Raw genomic sequence first — 18,691 nt, 5'->3', positions numbered from 1 at the left:
CATCTCTGGGTTATTTGTGGGGCATAGAATTCGTTCATAAATATATATATATAGAGAGAGAGAGAGAGAGAGATAGTCGCCCCCCCCCCCCAAGGTCTGAGAGACAGTGGACTGGCCCCCTGCTGAAAAAGTTTGCTGACCCCTGTCCTTGAGTATCAAAGACCGGTTTCTGCCAAAGAACTGAAAAATGCCTGAAGCACTAATTCCGAATCTTGCCATCCAGTTTACACACACACACCAAAAAAAAACACCTCTCCGAGCATCACGTAAACAAAACGCACGACTTGACACACTTTGGTTTTATTAGGTGTTTTTTTTTAATTATTACTGAATGGTGTTTTTTTTGTACACAAAAGAGCTAAAAAATAAATATGTTATTACAAAATAGTTATCTGCTACCGATCACACGCACGCACACACACACCCAGGCCCCTAGAGAGAGGGGAGGGCTAAATACTCGAGAGGGGGGGCCCAATCCCTAGGGGGGTGTCTCCTGCTGCAACCTAGAGACAAAAGACTCGCAGGAACGTGCAGGCTGCAAGGAAGTAGCACCATTGAAGAGGAAGTTCGTACCCTGTTTGGGGAGGGAGGCGGGGGGCGGGTTTGAATCCCTCTCCTCCTCCCTCCCACTTTTTACCTTCTTCCCCGGATGAGAGACTGCAGGATTCAGGGGATAGAATTGCTACAACTCCGGACGGAGCAGCGACAGGAGAGTTAAAAAGAGAGAGAGAACAGGAAGCGAGACCAACATACTACCTAGCACCGCTCAGGAGGTGACAAGAGGCAAATTTCAACATCCATGCTCTGCACTTGGGTGTGGAAACGGTGAGAGGCGCAGCACAGCCGGCCGAAACACCTTCCCATCCAGGTGAGGAAAAGGTTTCCTTCTGCAAGAGTCCCTTGGCCTGGCTTCTGAAACCGGGAGGATGGAAGTATCGAGGAATCTCAGCTCTCAGCTCTTATCCTGGGGCATCCCTGGTTAGAAAGGCCCTGAAGGTGTTGCACGCACCCCAAAATATTCCACCCCGATTCACTCGCGTGTTCCAAAAGCTACAAAACCAGGCCTTTACTTTGCATGAGCCCAATTCGCTCCTGGGATTAAAAAAATGAAGATTCCTTTCTTATTTGGCCCTAGAGTAGGGTTGACATATGTCCGGGAAAAGCCAGTTATGTCCTCTTTTTTGGGGGGGGGGCAACATGCCCATCCGGGCGGATTTTTACATTTAAAAGGAAATGTCCAGGTTTTTGGGGAGGCAAGGGCTCGGGAGGCTCCGCACGCTCGTACCCGCACACCTATTTCTCCAGCTCGGGGTGTCCTCTTTTTTGCTCTTAAGATATGGCAATGCTAGAGAGACTACAATCCCTGGGGTCGGACATAATACTAAGGCAGGAATTGTGGTTTCTTTCTCCCCAGCTTGAGAGGGAAGGAGCAAAGCGGGCACAATCTGCCCGGGCCCCCATAAAACCTGGTTTTAGGGCATACTACGACAATTTGCAGGTTTGCTCTCCTGCCCACCTACATCGCAAGATGTGCAGCCTGAAGATGGAATCTGAACTCTGGGCCCTAGAACCAAAAGGACTCCTACCCCCCATCAATAGCCTGGTCTTTCCCTGGGATTGAAAGGGGGGGGCAAAGGATGTTGGGATTTTGCCTCAAGTTACCTCCGCCCCCCACACGGGATGGAAAAGTTTAGCAGCTGAAACAGCAACAGGCTGCAAAGGAAACAAAGACATTTTCTATTACAAACAGGGCAAAGAGCACAATTCTGGCAGCGACCCTGGAATCAAGCGTTGCCAGTGACACTTTGGTTGTAAACCCTTCAAAATGCAAAGAGTTGTAGTGTTAGAAACACACGATAAAGAAACCCAAAAAGAATGATCTCACATTTGGGGTGGGGTGGGGATGTAGTGTAAAAATGAGATCTGGGGCGGGAGGGGGGAAGACTTTTATACAAAAGGTAGGTGGGTTTTTTTAATAAAAAATGAACCAACTTAACGCCAAAACACGAATAAAAAAAATTAAGAAAGTTTCCTCTTTCATAGAAAATAAACGAAACAGCACAAAACAAAATGAGCACTTCATTGACACCGGGTTTTTTTGGGGATCCTCAAGTGGGGTGCAGGGATGGGGATCAAATGAATCTACTCTTCCACTAAGAAGCGGAGGCATCGAGACTCACCTGCTCACAAAACCATAGAACAGATCAGGTCATGTGACAGGAAGTCCTGGGCCATTGCCCTGGGTCATGTGACATTCCAAGGTGGCCACTTGACCACGGAACTTGAGGGGGGCCAAAATTCAGAGGACACCAGTTCAAGGCAGATACAAAACAGGAGGCAGAGGTCACATGATTCTAGAGACCTGAGTCACATGATTAAAAAGTGGCCAAGCCAGCCACGGTACTAAAAAAAAAAGGTTAAAAAGACGGCTCACAATATGGAAGGCGGAGCCATCTGAGCGCAATAAACTAGAGAGGACCTGTCAAGCCATCTCCTGTGGCCACGTGTGACAAGCAGCTAATCGCGGGATGAAGGCAAACGGTTTTGCTGGTGAAGGAAAAAATGCTGGCAAGGCAGGCGTGGGTCACGCGAGCCCTAAGCTGAGCCACAAAAGTGCCATGCCGTGGATGGGGACCACATTGCTTCTGGCCGAGTCAGCGGACCAGCCGGTCAGCGTTGTGCCAACTGGTGGCAAGAAGCAAATGTTTGGGTCCATCCAAAAGGCTCTCTTGTGGCGTGTGTGTGTGGGGGGGGGGGCACAAAGCCCCGGCAGAGGTCAGAGGGTTGTGGAAGGCTCTGAGGACGGAGGCCACGGCGGTGAGCGCAAGGTGGGGCTCAGGGGCCCCAGCGAGTTCACATCACGTCGACAAAGAACTCGCTGGGGTTCCCCATGGCCATGTGGAACGACTGGCGGCTGGCCGTCAGCTCGGGGGGCACCGAGCCCAGGTCGCGCACCGGAGGGGCCCCGGGGGGCTGGACGGCGGCCGCAGCTGCTGAGGGTGGGGCGGGGGGCGGTACCATCATGACCACCATGGGGTTGTAAGCCAGGGGGATGCCCCCTGGGGCCGCGTAGGCCGCGTGGAGGGAGTGGTGGGAACGGATGCTGCCACCCCCCAGGCTGTGCTGGCTGCGCTGGGAAGCCCCCTCCCCGCCGGGCCCCACCGTCACCCCACCGCGCTGGCTGCCGCTGCGGATGGAGTACTCCGACTCGCTGCCGCTGCCGGACTTGGAGTCAGCCCCCGCCTTCTCCTCCTTGGGCTTGCTGGCCCCTCGGCCAGCCCCACTGCCACCGCCGTCACTGCGGTTGGACCCACTGCTCCGGCTGCCTGCAGAAAAGGAGAGAGGAGAAGCAATGTTTACCCACTCTCTAATAATAATACTTAGTTGTTGTTGGCGGCTGTCTGCCTCACAAAACAATGATTTTTTGTCTGGGGGAAGACACAAAGCATAAATCAAAACACGATAAAATATCAAAAGTTCAAAAGGTCCCTAAACAGGGCTGCCTTCAGATGTCTTCTAAAAGTCAGATAGTTGTTTATTTCCTTGACATCTGATGGGAGGGCGTTCCACAGGGCGGGCGCCACCACCAAGAAGGCCCTCTACCTGGTTCCCTGTAACCTCACTTCTTGCAGGGAGGGAACTGCCAAAAAGCCCTCAGAGCTTGACCTCAGTGTCCAGGCTGGAAAATGGGGGTGGAGACGCTCCTTCAGGTATACTGGGCCTTTGAGGCCGTTTAGGGCTTTCAAGGTCAGCACCAACACTTTGAATTGTGCCCAGAAATGTCCTGGGAGCCAATGCAGATTTCTCAGGACTGGTGTTATGTGGTCTCAGCAGCCGCTCGCCAGTCACCAGCCGCATTCTGGGTTAGTTGTAGTTTCCGGGTCACCTTCAAAGGTAGCCCCATGTAGAGCGCATGGCAGTAGTCCAAGCGGGAGATAACCAGAGCATGCACCACTCTGGAGAGACAGTCTGCGGGCAGGGAGGGTCTCATCCTGTGTACCAGATGGAGCTGGTAGACAGCTGCCCTGGACACAGAATTGACCTGAGCCTCCATGGACAGTTGTGAGTCCAAAATGACTCCCAGGCTGCGCACCTGGTCCTTCGGGGGCACAGTTACCCCATTCAGGACCAGGGAGTCCTCCACACCCGCCCGCCCTGTCCCCCCAAAACAGTACTTCTGTCTTGTCAGGACTCAACTTCAATCTGTTAGCCGCCATCCATCCTCCAACCGCCTCCAGACACTCACACAAGGCCTTCACTCATTCATTGAGAAAATCCCGAAGGGCCCTTGCTCGTGACTGGACATCATGCAAGGCTGGGAACTGCTTGTCCCAACTGGGGGACCCAACAGCTCCCACTGGGCAGCCCGCAGCCCTGATACCCCAATATAGCAATTGGAAAAGTTTGACACTCTTAATCTCAGGGTCGAGAGTTCGAGGCCCATGTTGGGCAAAAGATTCCTGCATTGCAGGGGCTTTGCCTAGATGACCCTTCCAACTCTCCTATGACTCTGAGCGAGGGCCATTTGTAAACACAATAAAAGGGCCAGACAAGATCCAGGGCTGCCCCCCACCCTACCTTCACTGTGCTGGCTGCCGGCACTCCCCATGCCGTAGCTGTAGGAAGAGAGCTCATGGTAAGGTGGGGGCTGGGGGCTGTAGGGGTGCGGCGCCGGGTACTGGTAAGAGAAGGTGGGCATCAGAGGCCAGGGGGTGGCGCCCGGCAAGGGCAGCGGGGCCAAGGTGTCCTGGTCGGAGGCGCCGCTGGAGCCGTCGTTGTCGTTGAGGGAGAGGTTGGCCATGTCTGGAGAAAGAGGAGGAAGAAACAGGGAATGAGGAGTCCATCCAAGTGGAGAAAATGTAAAGACAATGGCTGCTGGATCAGGCCCATCTGGTCCAGCACCCTGTTCCCACAGGGGCCAAGCAGATGCCCCAGAGGGGAACCCGAAAGCAGGATCTGACCAGAAAGAGCCCTCTCCCCCTCCTCCTGTGGTTTCCTGCAACTGGAATTCAGAAAGACCACAACCACCATGGTTAGTGGCCATTGATAGCTCCCTCTCCTCCATGCAAAGAGGAAGCCCAGAGCAAGGCACTCAAACCGGCTTTCGGCTATCAAGCAGAACGGTGGGGGGCTAAGGAATGAAAAAGGACAGGAAGAAACATCATGGACAGAATAAATATCACACACGGGAAGAACATCGATACAGTAGATCTTCACCTGTAGTCTTATAAATTACTTAATGTGTCAACAAGAATAGAAGTTATGAATATTGCAGCTGTTGTAGAAGGGATTGCTATTACGACAGGAATTGAAATCAGCAAGATTTTGGAACGCAGAAATAAAGTAAACCATCAAACCATCATTTCTAGCCCGCAAAGGGGGGGGGGCATCAAAAATATGTACCGGTAATTTGGTATTTGAATGGTTTGTATTAGGATTTGCATTATAATTTGGCATTGTTATAATGAGGCTATTATTGGACTGCTGTAAATGAAAAACTAATAATAATAATAATAATTTTTTTAAAGGATGAAATGGAAAGGAATGAGGCACAGATCAATCCTGGAGACAATTAAACAGGGCAGAGGGAGAGATTTAGCAACTCAAACAACCTGTGTTATTCTCCTCCTCAGGCCTCGCCTATGTCACAGCCTGCCTGGGAGGAACCCAAGACCATCTCAGCCGAGCCGGCTTGGACTGACCATACGGTCTAATTCAGCAGTGCAATTTAGTGTGCGTTTGTATTCCACGGTCTGGCAAACTATGGGACGGAGCGCTTGGAAAATTCAAAAAAGTCCGTGGCTGTGAGCAGCTTCCAGATGTTTCCATCCTTTGCCTTAATCGTCTCTTCTCTTGGGCTGGGGGGGGGGCATCCAGGTTGAATGCTCAGAACCTATTTGAAGGAATTAAGAACAGTGCGCCTCTGAGCATGTCTGGACCGGGTTTTACTTGCACTCCAAGCAACCTTCACTGCTGCGCTCCCATTAGGAATGTGGGGAGTGCCTCTTAGTTTGGTTCCAGGTGTTTTTGACCACAACTTCCAACAGGCGCACTGTTTAAATACCTGGGAGTCCATCTTAGTGAAGACCTACTGTAACTTGGAAGGTCAATACAGCCCAGGAGGTTAGGAAGGCCCAACAGGGACTTCGTTTCCTTAGGGTCTTGCGAAAGAACGAGGCTGGACAGCAACTAATGATCTCCTTCTATCGGTCCACGATCGAAAGTGTTCTCTCATACTGCATTACGGTGTGGCGTGCTGGTTTGACAGCCATGGACAGAGAAGTGTGCGGTGAAGACAGCACAGGATATCGTGGGCTGTCCCCTGAATCCGCTAGATGTCATCGCAGGAGACGGTTGCCTCGGAAGAGCGAGGAACATTCTCAGGGATGACTCACACCCTGGCCAGCACCTTTTTAATCTCCTGCCCCTCGGGCAGGTGATATAGGAACACGATAAGCCGCACCAACAGGTTAAAGAACAGTTTCTACCCGCGGGCCGTGAGGCTGCTGAGTGGAAGACAGCAACATTGCAGCTGACGTTCGGGGTTGGAGGTCGTACGACAGCACACAGAGCGTAACAAGGACTGAGAGATTTGGGGGGGGGGCTCGTTTAATCTCACTGTAAACAAGTGGTACAGTGACAATATAGTATTTCTATTTCTATTCTATTCTATTCTATGATAGCCATGTTCAAATATATGAAAGGATGTCATATGGAGGAGGGAGAAAGGTTGTTTTCTGCTGCTCCAGAGAAGCGGACACGGAGCAATGGATTCAAACTACAAGAAAGAAGATTCCACCTAAACATTAGGAAGAACTTCCTGACAGTAAGAGCTGTTCAGCAGTGGAATTTGCTGCCAAGGAGTGTGGCGGAGTCTCCATCTTTGGAGGTCTTTAAGCAGAGGCTTGACAGCCATCTGTCAGGAATGCTTTGATGGTGTTTCCTGCTTGGCAGGGGGTTGGACTGGATGGCCCTTGTGGTCTCTTCCAACTCTATGATTCTATGATTCTACTGTTATACATCCACATGGGTTGGGGATGATGGGAATTGTAATTCAGAACAGATAGAGAGACAGAGAAAGTGAAAGAGAACGGAAGGAAGGAAGACGGACAGAACTTGGGGGAGGCTGGAGCAGAGCTGCAGTTCTGAGCCAAGCCTTTTTTTCCCCCCCTCCTTACAGTTTTCGCAGCCGCTGAAGTCTCCAAAGATGTAGTAGCACTGCTCGGAGAAGGTGATCTTGTTGACCGTGTGGCGGATGAAGCCGGCCTTCAGGAGGTTGCTAGCGTACTTGCGGGCCTCTCGGCGGTCCTGGAAGCCCTCCACGTGGTGGTACAGCCAGTCCACCACATCCGAGCCTGGGAGGGGTGGGGGACAGGGGTGAGGGAGAGAGCCGGGGGTGGGGTGGGGTGGGGGCAAGCTAGGCTGCCAGGGAGGGCTGCATGCGTCCTTCACTTCAGGGTCTGTTGGAGGGGAATCCCGCTTCCTCCTGTTCAGGCGGCAGGCCACCCACCCTCCCGCCTGCCCCGCTCCTCAGCACGGTACCTAGGAAAGCGTTGGGGATGGTGATCTTGAGCCACATGCGGTCGCGGACCTCCAGGCCCGACTCTGGGGAAGCCATGGCCTTGGTGACGGAGGCCATGTCGGTGTGGATGGACAGGTTGAAGTCGTCAAAGCCTGAATGTCGGACGGCAGGGGAAAGGGAAAAAGAGCCCTCCGTCAAACTCCCTGGGATGCGAGATCCCGAGGGAGCTTTTCCCCAGGGGAGCTGAGGCATCATTTTTCTGCAGCAGCTAAAAGTGCCCAGGGGCCAGATTGTCTTCTTTGCATATAAAATAAAAATAAAAATAAAATGGCAAACGCAGCAGCTCAAGTCCCACAGGTCTATCAGAGTGTCTACTTTTTCTATATATTTTTAAAAATAAAAATATTGAAATCGTTATGATTCAGACTACGGAGCTCTTTGTAATCATGGGCCACAATGCCCCTTTCCTCTTGAAATGTTGTACCACCGACTCAGAAAATCGCAGAGCTGAACTTTACATTTCATTATTGACAATTGTGACGACTGAGGTTTTTTTTAAAAAAACTTATTTTTCTTTCTTTTTCCTGTACCTATTTGTCATTATCAACACCCAATTAAATGTATTTTGGGGGGGAGGGTGGGGAGAAAGAACGTTGAGGGAAAGGTGTGGAAAATGCTCAGATCCTGGGATCTTCTGTGGATGTGCAAGACAAATGAGACAATTGGTGCGAATGACCCAGAAACAAGAAAGTGAGATGGGAGACTTAAGATAATCCTGCCTATAAAAACAACGTGAAAGAAAAAGAAAAAAACACTCTCTCCTCCTGCATTTTCCAGCAACTGACGTTCAGAAGCATTGGTGGCAACTCTGGAGGCAAAGCACAGCTATCCTGGCTACAGCCACTGAGAGTCCTGTCTTCCTCCGCGAATTTGTCAAGTCTGTTGGTGGCTATCATTCCTTCCTGCTGGAAGGAGTTCCATAGTTTATCTATGCACTGCGTGAAGTACTCATTTATCTCTCCTGAATCTTCCAACATTCAGGGCTAATAACCTTCTTAATCCAAAAACCTGGGACATGGTGGCGCAAAGTCTTGGATTGCCTGGGCAAATTTTGCTCGCTGCATCACATCCAGCAGAATATCATAAGGTGGTGACCCAAAGAAGGGGCATTTCCACCAGAAAGTCCTTCTCATATGCGAAGCAGCAAAGCATCCATCCGTTGCTTCTGCCGTCTTGTAAAGACTGGCCTTTTTGCTTTCCCAGACCCATAAGACTAAACTGCTTTATATGCCTGGATTCTGTTACAGTGGTACCTTGGTTTACGAACTTAATCCGTTCCAGAAGTCTGTTCTTAAACCAAGGCGTGCTTTCCCATAGCAGCGGGGGACTCAATCTACAAATGGAACACACTCAACAGGAAGTGTTCTTCTTCCAAGGCAAAGTTCACAAACCAAAACACCTACTTCTGGGTTTGCAGCGTTCTTAATCCAAGTTGCTCATAAACTAAGCTGTTCTTAAACTAAGGTACCACTGTATTAGCTTTTCTATCCTTTTAAATATGCTTCGTACCACTGATTTATTGGATTTAGACTGAATTTTTACTCAAAGAATACTGTTTGTTCTTCTATATTATATACTGCTTAAAGGTGTTTTTTTATAAAAAAAAAAAGTTACGCGCTTTGTAACTGCTTTTAAATACGCCAGGTATGGGATTGCATTCATCCCGCTGGGTTTATTTTTTTAACCTACAACAGTGTGGTCCAGCAGCAGACACTTGGTGTTTCTTGAAAGGGGGGGCCACAGAGATTTTCAGAAGAGGGCTTACACCTCCTTCTGCCCCTGTCCTCCCCCCCCCCCCCCCGGGGTAATGATCAGGGCAGAGCGAGGAATGGGTCACTCACGTTCAGTCTCAGTGACGGAGGTCCCCGAGGTGATTGTGCTCATCGAGCTGCTCCCAGGGTAGGCAGCAAAGGCCCCAGTCAGGGCAGCTGAATGGGACACCCAAGCCGCTGGGTCGATGGGCTGGATTGGCTCATCTGGACGCAACACAAGACAGGGAAGAAGCCTTAGGAAACTCCCAGCGAACCAAGCCTCCGGCCCTGCCCTGCTCTCCCCCATCCCAGAGTCTAGGCCCTAGAACCAGGACATTTCCCGATCCGGAGCCCAAACTCTGCCCGTGCAGGCCCGGCTGTTTGGCAAAACATCTTAGGTTTGGGGGACGGGGAAACCTATGGCCTGCTTTGGCTTGGCAGTCCATTTCACTCCTTTTGGGTCCGGCGGAGTCAGAGCAAAGCCTCTCGAGGGTTTGGGGGGGGGGACACGGGTGTCAACCACTTACTTCTAGGCAGGGTGAAATAGCCTTGCGGGGAGGGGTCCCAGCACTTGGCCACTGTCAGCACAATCGGGCTGCAAAGGAAAGGTGAGCCGTGAGCTCCAGGCTGCCCCCGCAAGGCAGCTCAAGAAAGAGGGCGCTCGGGGGAGAAAGCCCACTCACCCCGGCTTGTGGACAATCTCCCGCAAAACCCTCACGGCGTCGTCGTTGCTCATGTTCTCAAAATTGATGTCGTTGACCTGGGGGGGGGCAGAGAAGAAACAAGCACCGCTAGGCCGGCTTATCCGAACGCGGGAGGCAGGTGAGAAACCTCCAGGGCCCCCCCCATGGGAAGGAAGCTCCCCAAGGGCTTTGAGGAAGGTCCTCTCCCCACCCCCCCCCCAGCCACCAGGCTCACCTGCAGCAGCATGTCCCCGGGCTCGATCCGGCCGTCTGCCGCCACCGCGCCACCCTTCATGATGGAGCCAATGTAGATGCCCCCGTCCCCTCGCTCGTTGCTTTGCCCCACGATGGAGATGCCCAGGAAATTGTACTTTTCTGCTCAGGAAAAAGGTGGGGAGAGAATGAAGGAGGTCAGTTCATCAATTAACTAGAAGGTGGTGGGAGATTTAGAAACAGAGGCTGGATGGCAGCCTGTCAGACATTTTTTTAGCTGTGATTCTTGCACTGCAGGGAGTTGGACTGAACGGCCCTCGGGGTCCCTTCCAATGGTTCTAATAAACGAAGAAACTGAGGAGGGCAGATCAGGAGAGGAGGGTTGGTGGACCACCCAAGTCAACGTGAGAGGAAGCCACATGTGGTTACCCCCCCCCCCCAATCATCCCTGAGCATTGGCCCTGCTGGCTGGGAATTGAGAGTCCAACAAACTTGGCTCCCCCATCCCATCTACCCCTTAACCACCCCTGGCAGGTTCATGCCTTACTTTCTCATAAAAGTAGAGAAGAGATGCTATGCCCACCGGAAGAACTCTGTTTGCAGTGTGCCTGTTCTGGCATTCTGCTGTTCAGCTAGCCAGCCTACAGACCCTCTCCCTTATAGGGATTCGCTCACACACACAGCCCTGCCTTCCATTGCCTCTGCAACCCCCCATTTTGGCCACTCAGCCCTTTCCATTTCAAGTCTCTCTCTCTCACCTAAACCGCCCCACCCCAACCGACCGCTCCCATACCCAGTGCTTTTTTTCTAAAAAAATGTTTAGGGGTACTCTCATTTTCCTACTCATACAGTGGCACCTCGGTTCTCAAACAACTTGGAATCCAAACACTGCAAACCCAGAAGCAAGTGTTCCGGTCTGCGAACTTTTTTTGGAAGTCGAATGTACTCCGTTTTGAGGTTATGCTTCCATTTTGAGTGCCACGCTTCCGTTTTGAGTGTTATGCTTCTGATTTAAAACAAAATAAAAAAAATCCTTCCAGTAGCACCTTAGAGACCAACTAAATTTGTCATAGGTATGAGCTTTCATTATCTGAAGAAGTGTGCATGCACACGAAAGCTCATACCCATGACAAACTTAGTTGGTCTCTAAGGTGCTACTGGAAGGATTTTTTTATTTTGTTTTGACTGCGTCAGACCAACACAGCTACCTACCTGTAACTAGTACTATGCTTCTGATTTGAGTGCCATGCTTCTGTTTGAAGTGTTACGCTGAGGTCTGTCTGTTTTTGCTATTTATTTTGCCTTTTTGTGGCTCTTTTTTTGGTTTTTGTGACTCTGTGGAACCCAGTTCAGCTACTGATTGATAGATTGTGTGACTGCAGTACATTGTTGATTGCTTTCATTTTATGGCTCAATGGTCTCGTTAGATAGTAAAATCCAAGTCAGATTGCTGTTTTAGGGGTTGCTTTTAAAAGTCGGGAACGGATTAATCCGTTTTGCATTACTTTCTATGGGAAAGCGCGCCTCGCTTTTGGAACGCTTTGGTTTTGGAACGGACTTCCGGAACGGATTAAGTTCGAGAACCAAGGTACCACTGTATTGAAATACTGCCCCCCCAATGAGGCCAACTTAGATTCACAAAATGTTTAGGCGTATGCACCCCCCTGCGTCCCCCAGAAAAAAAGCACTGCCCTTACCCATGTTCAGGGTAACAGTGATGATGTTGAGAGACATGGTCGAGTCAGTGACGCTGCTGAAGGACGACGTCTGAAAAGAAAGGAGTAAGGAGAGGGACCTCAGAAGAGCCTGGCTGCAGGGTCAGGCCAACGGCCCATCTACTCTAGTATAGCAGCCAACAAGACACCTGTTGGAAACCCTCAAGCAAAGGGGGAGATCAGAGTGAGGATCAGCCCCCCCCCTTAAAGCTTATTCCTCTCTCCCTCCATGCAAGACGAGATCCTGCCTCCTCCATCACCCGTGGAACAGCAAGCCACATGGCCACTGCAGACTCCCCACCCCATGCCAACCTACCCGCTCCAGACGTGGCGGGCGCTGCTTCCGCCGCCTACGGTGGCGCTTGAGGAGGCGAGAGGCGCTGCTCTGCTCCGTGGAGCTGCTGAACCTGCCCAGGGAAGAGGGGGAGAAAGACCTTGAACCCCAACTGCCAGGCCAGGGGTGCAATGGTGATAAAGTCTTTGAATATATATACTGTATTTTTCTGTCTATAAGATGCCCTCATGTATCAGATGCCCCCTATTTTGGGAGACTCAGATTTAAGAAAATGTGGGGGTGCCCCCGTGTAGAAGACGCCCCCCCCTAATTCTTGACATTATTCTTTAGGGGAAAAACCTAGTCTTTTACACGGAAAAATACGGTATATTTTATCAAATTTAACTATTGCGTCACATAAGTAAAAAAATCCAACAGCTTGCAAAAATATGTTACACAGAAAGCAAAATGTTACCAAAAAATAAATGTTACATATAAATAAAATACAGTTAGAACTGGATATAGAACAACTGATTGGTTCAAAATTGGGAAAGGAGTACGACAAGGTTGTATATTGTCTCCCTGCTTATTTAACTTATATGCAGAATTCATCATGCGAAAGGCTGGACTAGATGAATCCCAAGCCGGAATTAAGATTGCTGGAAGAAATATCAACAACCTCAGATATGCAGATGACACAACCTTGATGGCAGAAAGCGAGGAGGAATTAAAGAACCTTTTAATGAGGGTGAAAGAGGAGAGCGCAAAATATGGTCTGAAGCTCAACATCAAAAAAACCAAGATCATGGCCACTGGTCCCATCACCTCCTGGCAAATGGAAGGGGAAGAAATGGAGGCAGTAAGAGATTTTACTTTCTTGGGCTCCTTGATCACTGCAGATGGTGACAGCAGTCACGAAATTAAAAGACGCCTGCTTCTTGGGAGAAAAGCAATGACAAACCTAGACAGCATCTTAAAAAGCAGAGACATCACCTTGCCGACAAAGGTCCGTATAGTTAAAGCTATGGTTTTCCCAGTAGTGACGTATGGAAGTGAGAGCTGGACCATAAAGAAGGCTGATCGCCGAAGAATTGATGCTTTTGAATTATGGTGCTGGAGGAGACTCTTGAGAGTCCCATGGACTGCAAGAAGATCAAACCTATCCATTCTTAAGGAAATCAGCCCTGAGTGCTCCCTGGAAGGACAGATCGTGAAGCTGAGGCTCCAATACTTTGGCCACCTCATGAGAAGAGAAGACTCCCTGGAAAAGACCCTGGTGTTGGGAAAGATTGAGGGCACTAGGAGAAGGGGACGACAGAGGACAAGATGGTTGGACAGTGTTCTCGAAGCTACGAACATGAGTTTGACCAAACTGCGGGAGGCAGTGGAAGACAGGAGTGCCTGGCGTGCTCTGGTCCATGGGGTCACGAAGAGTCGGACACGACTAAATGACTAAACAACAACAACAAAATAAAATAAAGTTCTTCCATCCTTTAAGTCAGACTTCCACCTCTCACAGCATGGGTCCTTCGTTTCCTCAATAACTGCATTCCTCAATAACTGCATTCCTCAATTAACTTAAGATATGTTGCCTGTATTCTTTCTACCATATTATATTGCGAGAGTTAGTCAAAGCATGTTAAAGGTTTCGTATGGGAACAATTTTTTAAAAACATGCTCTATAATTATCCCATTCTTTACTGAACTTTTGGGTTGTTTGATTCCTAATTCTCCCGGTCATTTTTGCCAGTTCTGCATATTCAAACATTTTCACCTGCCATTCTTGTTTTGTTGGCAAAGTCTCTCCCTTCCACCTCCTAGCTATCAGCATCCTCACGGTAAGGTCTTAAGGCCAGGAAGCCATCCAGCAAAAAAGGGCTTCTCGTCTGCCAAGAGGTTTGCCTACCCCAACTTTTGGCATGGACCCAAACGTTCCCGGAAAGAGAAGCAGGTGAGCAAAGAGGGGAGGGGGTGCACCAAAGTGTGCGGCACAGCGGCAAGCAGGCTGCACTACGCCGGTCTGGTCACAAAAGTAAGAGAGACCCTTCCCTAGCTGGCTTGCTGCAAATCACACAAGCCAAAAAGAGGTCAGCTGGCCAAGAGAGCCCAAATAGAGCTCATCACCCAGAATTGAGAAAGGGGCCAGGTGTGCAGCAAGGCCTGGTGCACACCTGAGAATCATGAACCCTCCAAGGCTTATACACAGGTGGGACCAGGGATTTCACACCCAATTCTTAACGCAGCCAAGGCAAATTCCTTCCTTTGGTCAAGTGACATACAGACGTACCTTGGATCCCGAATGCCTTGAAACTTGGACGTATTGGCTCCCGAACGCCACAAACCCAGAAGTGACGTGTTTCGGTTTGCGAACGTTCTTTTCGAACCTGAACGTCCGACAGGACTTCCGTGGCTTCTAATTGGCTGCAGGAGCTTCCTGCAGCCAATCAGAAGCTACGATTTGGTTTTCGAATGAACTTCTGGAACGGATTCCAGTTGACTTCCAAAGCACGGCTGTATTTAGCAGCCAGTAAAGTGCAAGTTTTCACTCCTGCTAGATGGCAGGGCCCTTCCCTTCTTTGACACCCTGTGCCTGGGCGAATCTCTCCGCTTCCCAGCCTGGCGTGAGGCAAATCCCACCTTTCATCGTCTTGGCATCAGGCACAGCTCTGGGAGGTAGGCTAAGCTAAGAGGTGATGGCTGGCTCAAGGTCACCCAGTGAATTCCCTGGGTGAGTGGCGATTTGAACCCTGGTCTCTTCCACATCCTAGTCGGACACTCTAACCACTACACCACACTGCCTAGGGCCAAGAGGTGAGGGTTCCTGGCTTTGCAATGCTCTTGGGGAGATTACGGGACAGGAAGAGTCTCGAGAGCCCCTGAAAAGCAAGACTTGTTTCAGAGGAGACCCCACCCTCCACAGATCCCAGAAGAAGCATTTCCAACCGAAAATGCCAGCCCATTTCTGCCCCTCACCTGCTCATGGTGTCATCATCATCAGAGTCACAGAGGCTGGTGGTCTCAAGTTCGCTGGTCAGCAGGGTGGAGGAGCTCTCATACCCAGCCAGGTGCCGCTCCATGCGGGACTGCCCGTTTAGCCGGTGCCCACCTAGTTATTTATTTTAAAGGCAAGCAGAGAAGCTTAAGGTGGACTCACAAAACGGCCACTTCACACACACACACACACACCCTCCCCTGCAGCCCACAGAGAAGAGACTCCGGAGTTTGTGCTCCCAGGCGGCCACTGACCTCCGTGCTCCATGCTCTCCCTGCGGCGTGGCCGCTCCCGCCTCAGCGACACAACCGACTCAGTCTCAGTTTCGTGGTCCAGGTTCTCGTGGCTGCTGGAGATGTTTGGGCTGCAAAGGCAGGGAAAGGGCCTCCACCACTGAACTGTATCACAACAGTACCTACCAGAGTTCAAGAATGGGCACCTCCCCAAGTCCCTTGTTCAGGAAACCCTCAAGTACATCCCCTCAAGCTTGGCTCAGAAAAGAATAACCAATTGGATAAAGTATTTCCCCCCTCATGTTGTTAAGGAAAATGTTACGTTCCTAATGTTATGAACCACCCTGTGATCTTTGGATAAAGGATGGTATACAAATTTAATAAATAAAACAATAATATATTGTACAGGCCAAGATCTTATATTGATGTATAGTAGGCATGTCCAACAGGTAGATCATGATCTACTGGTAGATCACTGGACGTCTGTGGTAGATCACTGGTAGATAACTGGCTCCTCTCAAGGAAGCAACTTTTGCTCTCCTGGAAAAGCTCAACATCTTTGCCCTGCACCCCCAAAAAGGGGCTTTCCCGCTCCCTAAATAAAGCTGAACAACTTTGACCTGAACCCCAAAAATGTGGGTAGACAACTGCCAGTTTTTAACTCTATGAGTAGATTGCAGTCCCTTGGGAGTTGGCCACTCCTGATGTATAGTTATTAAGTATAATTTATGTTTGTATGCTTCTGTTTGACTACAACCTACAGTCGGTTGCCTTGTTAATAAATCTGAATTAGAAAATGTGAACTTGGCTCTGTGAAATTTCCTGAAGAGGACCACAGATTTATGCTCTGGGCACCTCTGGGGGAAGACACAAAGCATAAATCAAATAAATTGCATTTCCATTTATGCAGCATGCAGTAGTCTGTAAGAACACTGTAAGAACATAGGAATAACTTGCTGGATCAGGCCCATGACCCATCTAGTCCAGCATCCTGTTCTCACAGTGGCCAACCAGATGCTTATTATGGGGGACCTGCAAGCAGGACCCGAGCACAAGAACACTCTCCCTGTGGTTTCCAGCAAATGGAACTCAGAAACATTGCACACCCACCCAGCGGGAAACCCCAAAGCCCATGTTCAGTCTCCCCTTACTCACTGGAAGGAAGGGGGTCGGGAATCCCCAATGCCACTAGTCCGCTCCACGGGCAATGGAGGAAGGGGTGGTGGCGGTGGCGAAGGTTCTGGTCGTACCTCTATGGGAGGAGGGGGAGGGGGAGGGAGCTCAGGCTGGGGGTTCTCAGATGACACAAGCTGTGGCAGGGAAAAGGAGAAGGTAAAATGAGGAGCATGTCATCATCCCCCTTCCTAAGCGCCCCAAAGACTGACCACCTGTTTGGGCACTAAATAAACACTCAGAAGCCAAATGCACAGGAATTTAAGTAGAGGAAATGGGCCCTGCTGGATGAGGCCAAAGGCTCCTGCTAGGCTGTCCTCCCACAAGCCCCTCCAGATGTTTTGGACTAGAACACCCCACCAGGTCCAGCCAGCATGGCTGTGGCAAAGGTGACGGGCCAGCCGGGTGCAGGGCTTGAGGATATAAGGCCTCCACTGTTGAACCCAGAGCCAAAGCAAGACCCCAGACCTGTGGCCTAAAGCCAACCCACAGTTAGGTCTAGGGAGGGTGCCCACAGCGAGACGATGTGCCAACTTCATACCCAGGAAACGACTCTGCCATTGAAGCAAGGGAGCTTTGCGTTGTCATCGGAGATCTCCTCCTTCACAACCCTTCAGCAGAAGGAAGAGAAAGGGGAATCAGGAAAGGGGGGCTTCCAAGGAGCAAGAAGCGACAAGATGCTTGTGGCCCCCAGGGACTCCCAACTATGTAGCAGCAGGAAGCCACTCCGAGCATGCCAGAATGCAGAAAGGGTGTGCTCTGGGTGCCTGGGACTCGGTTGTGCCTGTGGGAGGGTAGGGGGAGATGGGATGGATCCTGCCTCCCAGAGGGCTGGTTCCCTTTCTGTGGAAGGGCCACATCTCAGCAGCAGGACATCAACTGTCACGGCAGAAGGTCAACCCCTGGCAGCATCTGCAGGTAAATGTGGAAACGAGATGGACCACTGGCCAGATGCAACCAAAGGCGGGTTCCTGGGTGTTCTTTCTCTCCCAGGTGGCCGGGGGCAAGGCTGTCTCCCAGGCCCCTTAAGGAGGGCAAGGAGTCCCTCCTCAAGAACATCAGAGCCCCTTGCTTGGCTCTTGGGTGAGGCAGGAGTGCCAGGTTGGCCCCTCGACCGTGCCTGGCCCTGGCACAGACATGTGGGGAGGGGGGCGCTTGGCCCTTTTATGGGAATTCCGTGGGTGCGTTTGCACCTACGGTGTGAGGGGAGGGCCTTCTCCCAAGCACCTGGGGGACCACAAAGGTGTGCCCGGACGCCTGGGTCCCAAGGAGCTGAAGGGATGGGCGTGCCTCTCCCTCTCTCGGACGCCTGGGTCCCTTTCCCCTCGAGGTCTTTCTCTCCTTGCGTGGCCCTGCCTTCTCCCCTTTCTCTCGTGTACCCGAAGTCCTGGTCCATGCTCTTGAAGAAGTACTTGGCTCCTGGCCGGGCGAGGGCCGCCTTGACGTGGCCCAGGGTGATGCGCTCGGCCGGGACGGGGATCTTGACCAGGTAGGGCGTCTCCTCCTCGTCCAGGTGGTAGATCACCTTCGTCTCGCCCGCCGCCGCCGCCGGCATCGCCGCCGCCCCGCCGCCGCCACAGCCAGGCCCGGGGCCCGCCGCCAGCGCCATGGCAACCGCGCGCCCGTCCGCCCGCCCCGCCCACCAATCAGCTCCCGCGCCGCCAGACAGGCAGGAAACGGCCGACGTGGGAGGAGGCGGGGAGAGAACGTTCGGAGGAGGAGGAGGGGCGGGGGGGGAAGAGGGCTGGCGGGGAGCGCGGCGCGAGACTCCCCTCGCGCAGCGGCAGCGTTTCCCGGAGCGTCCCTACGTCATCACGTTTCACGTCTCATTCCTCCCGCCGTCGTCCTCCTCCCACTAGGCATAAACAGACGTGGAGGGAGGGGAAGGCGGAGTCGCCGCGGCACGTGACAAGGGGCGGCCCCTTCTCCCCCCGCCCCTGCCCTTCATTGGGCCAACCGCGGGAGGAAGGGGTCACGTGCGCGAGAGCCGTGTTCTGAGCCCCCGGTCACGTGGTGGGACTCTCACCCACGCAATGACGCGGCACGCCGCGGGGCATGAGGGGAGGCGGAGGTCC

At 51.6% G+C, this 18,691-nt stretch overlaps 1 protein-coding gene across 1 annotated transcript; it reads right to left on the bottom strand.

Annotated features, from left to right (window-relative positions):
* Window positions 1-241: 241 nt before the first annotated feature.
* On the bottom strand, window positions 242-18,469 carry DVL2 (dishevelled segment polarity protein 2). The gene is made up of 15 exons (XM_035136145.2): window positions 17,996-18,469; window positions 17,158-17,227; window positions 16,599-16,753; window positions 15,465-15,574; window positions 15,192-15,324; window positions 12,261-12,351; window positions 11,927-11,996; window positions 10,252-10,391; window positions 10,017-10,093; window positions 9,861-9,928; window positions 9,424-9,558; window positions 7,543-7,674; window positions 7,179-7,355; window positions 4,579-4,803; window positions 242-3,326 (listed from the first exon to the last, which is right to left on the bottom strand). Exons 1-15 carry the CDS (start codon window positions 18,223-18,225, stop codon window positions 2,854-2,856), a joined length of 2,286 nt encoding a protein of 761 aa, XP_034992036.2. The 5' UTR covers window positions 18,226-18,469; the 3' UTR covers window positions 242-2,853.
* Window positions 18,470-18,691: the final 222 nt, after the last annotated feature.

Source organism: Zootoca vivipara, chromosome 13 (assembly GCF_963506605.1).
Source record: "Zootoca vivipara chromosome 13, rZooViv1.1, whole genome shotgun sequence".
Lineage (NCBI taxonomy): Eukaryota > Metazoa > Chordata > Lepidosauria > Squamata > Lacertidae > Zootoca > Zootoca vivipara.
The sequence above is the reverse complement of the archived record's forward strand: the minus strand, read 5'-3'. Positions and strand labels throughout refer to the sequence as shown.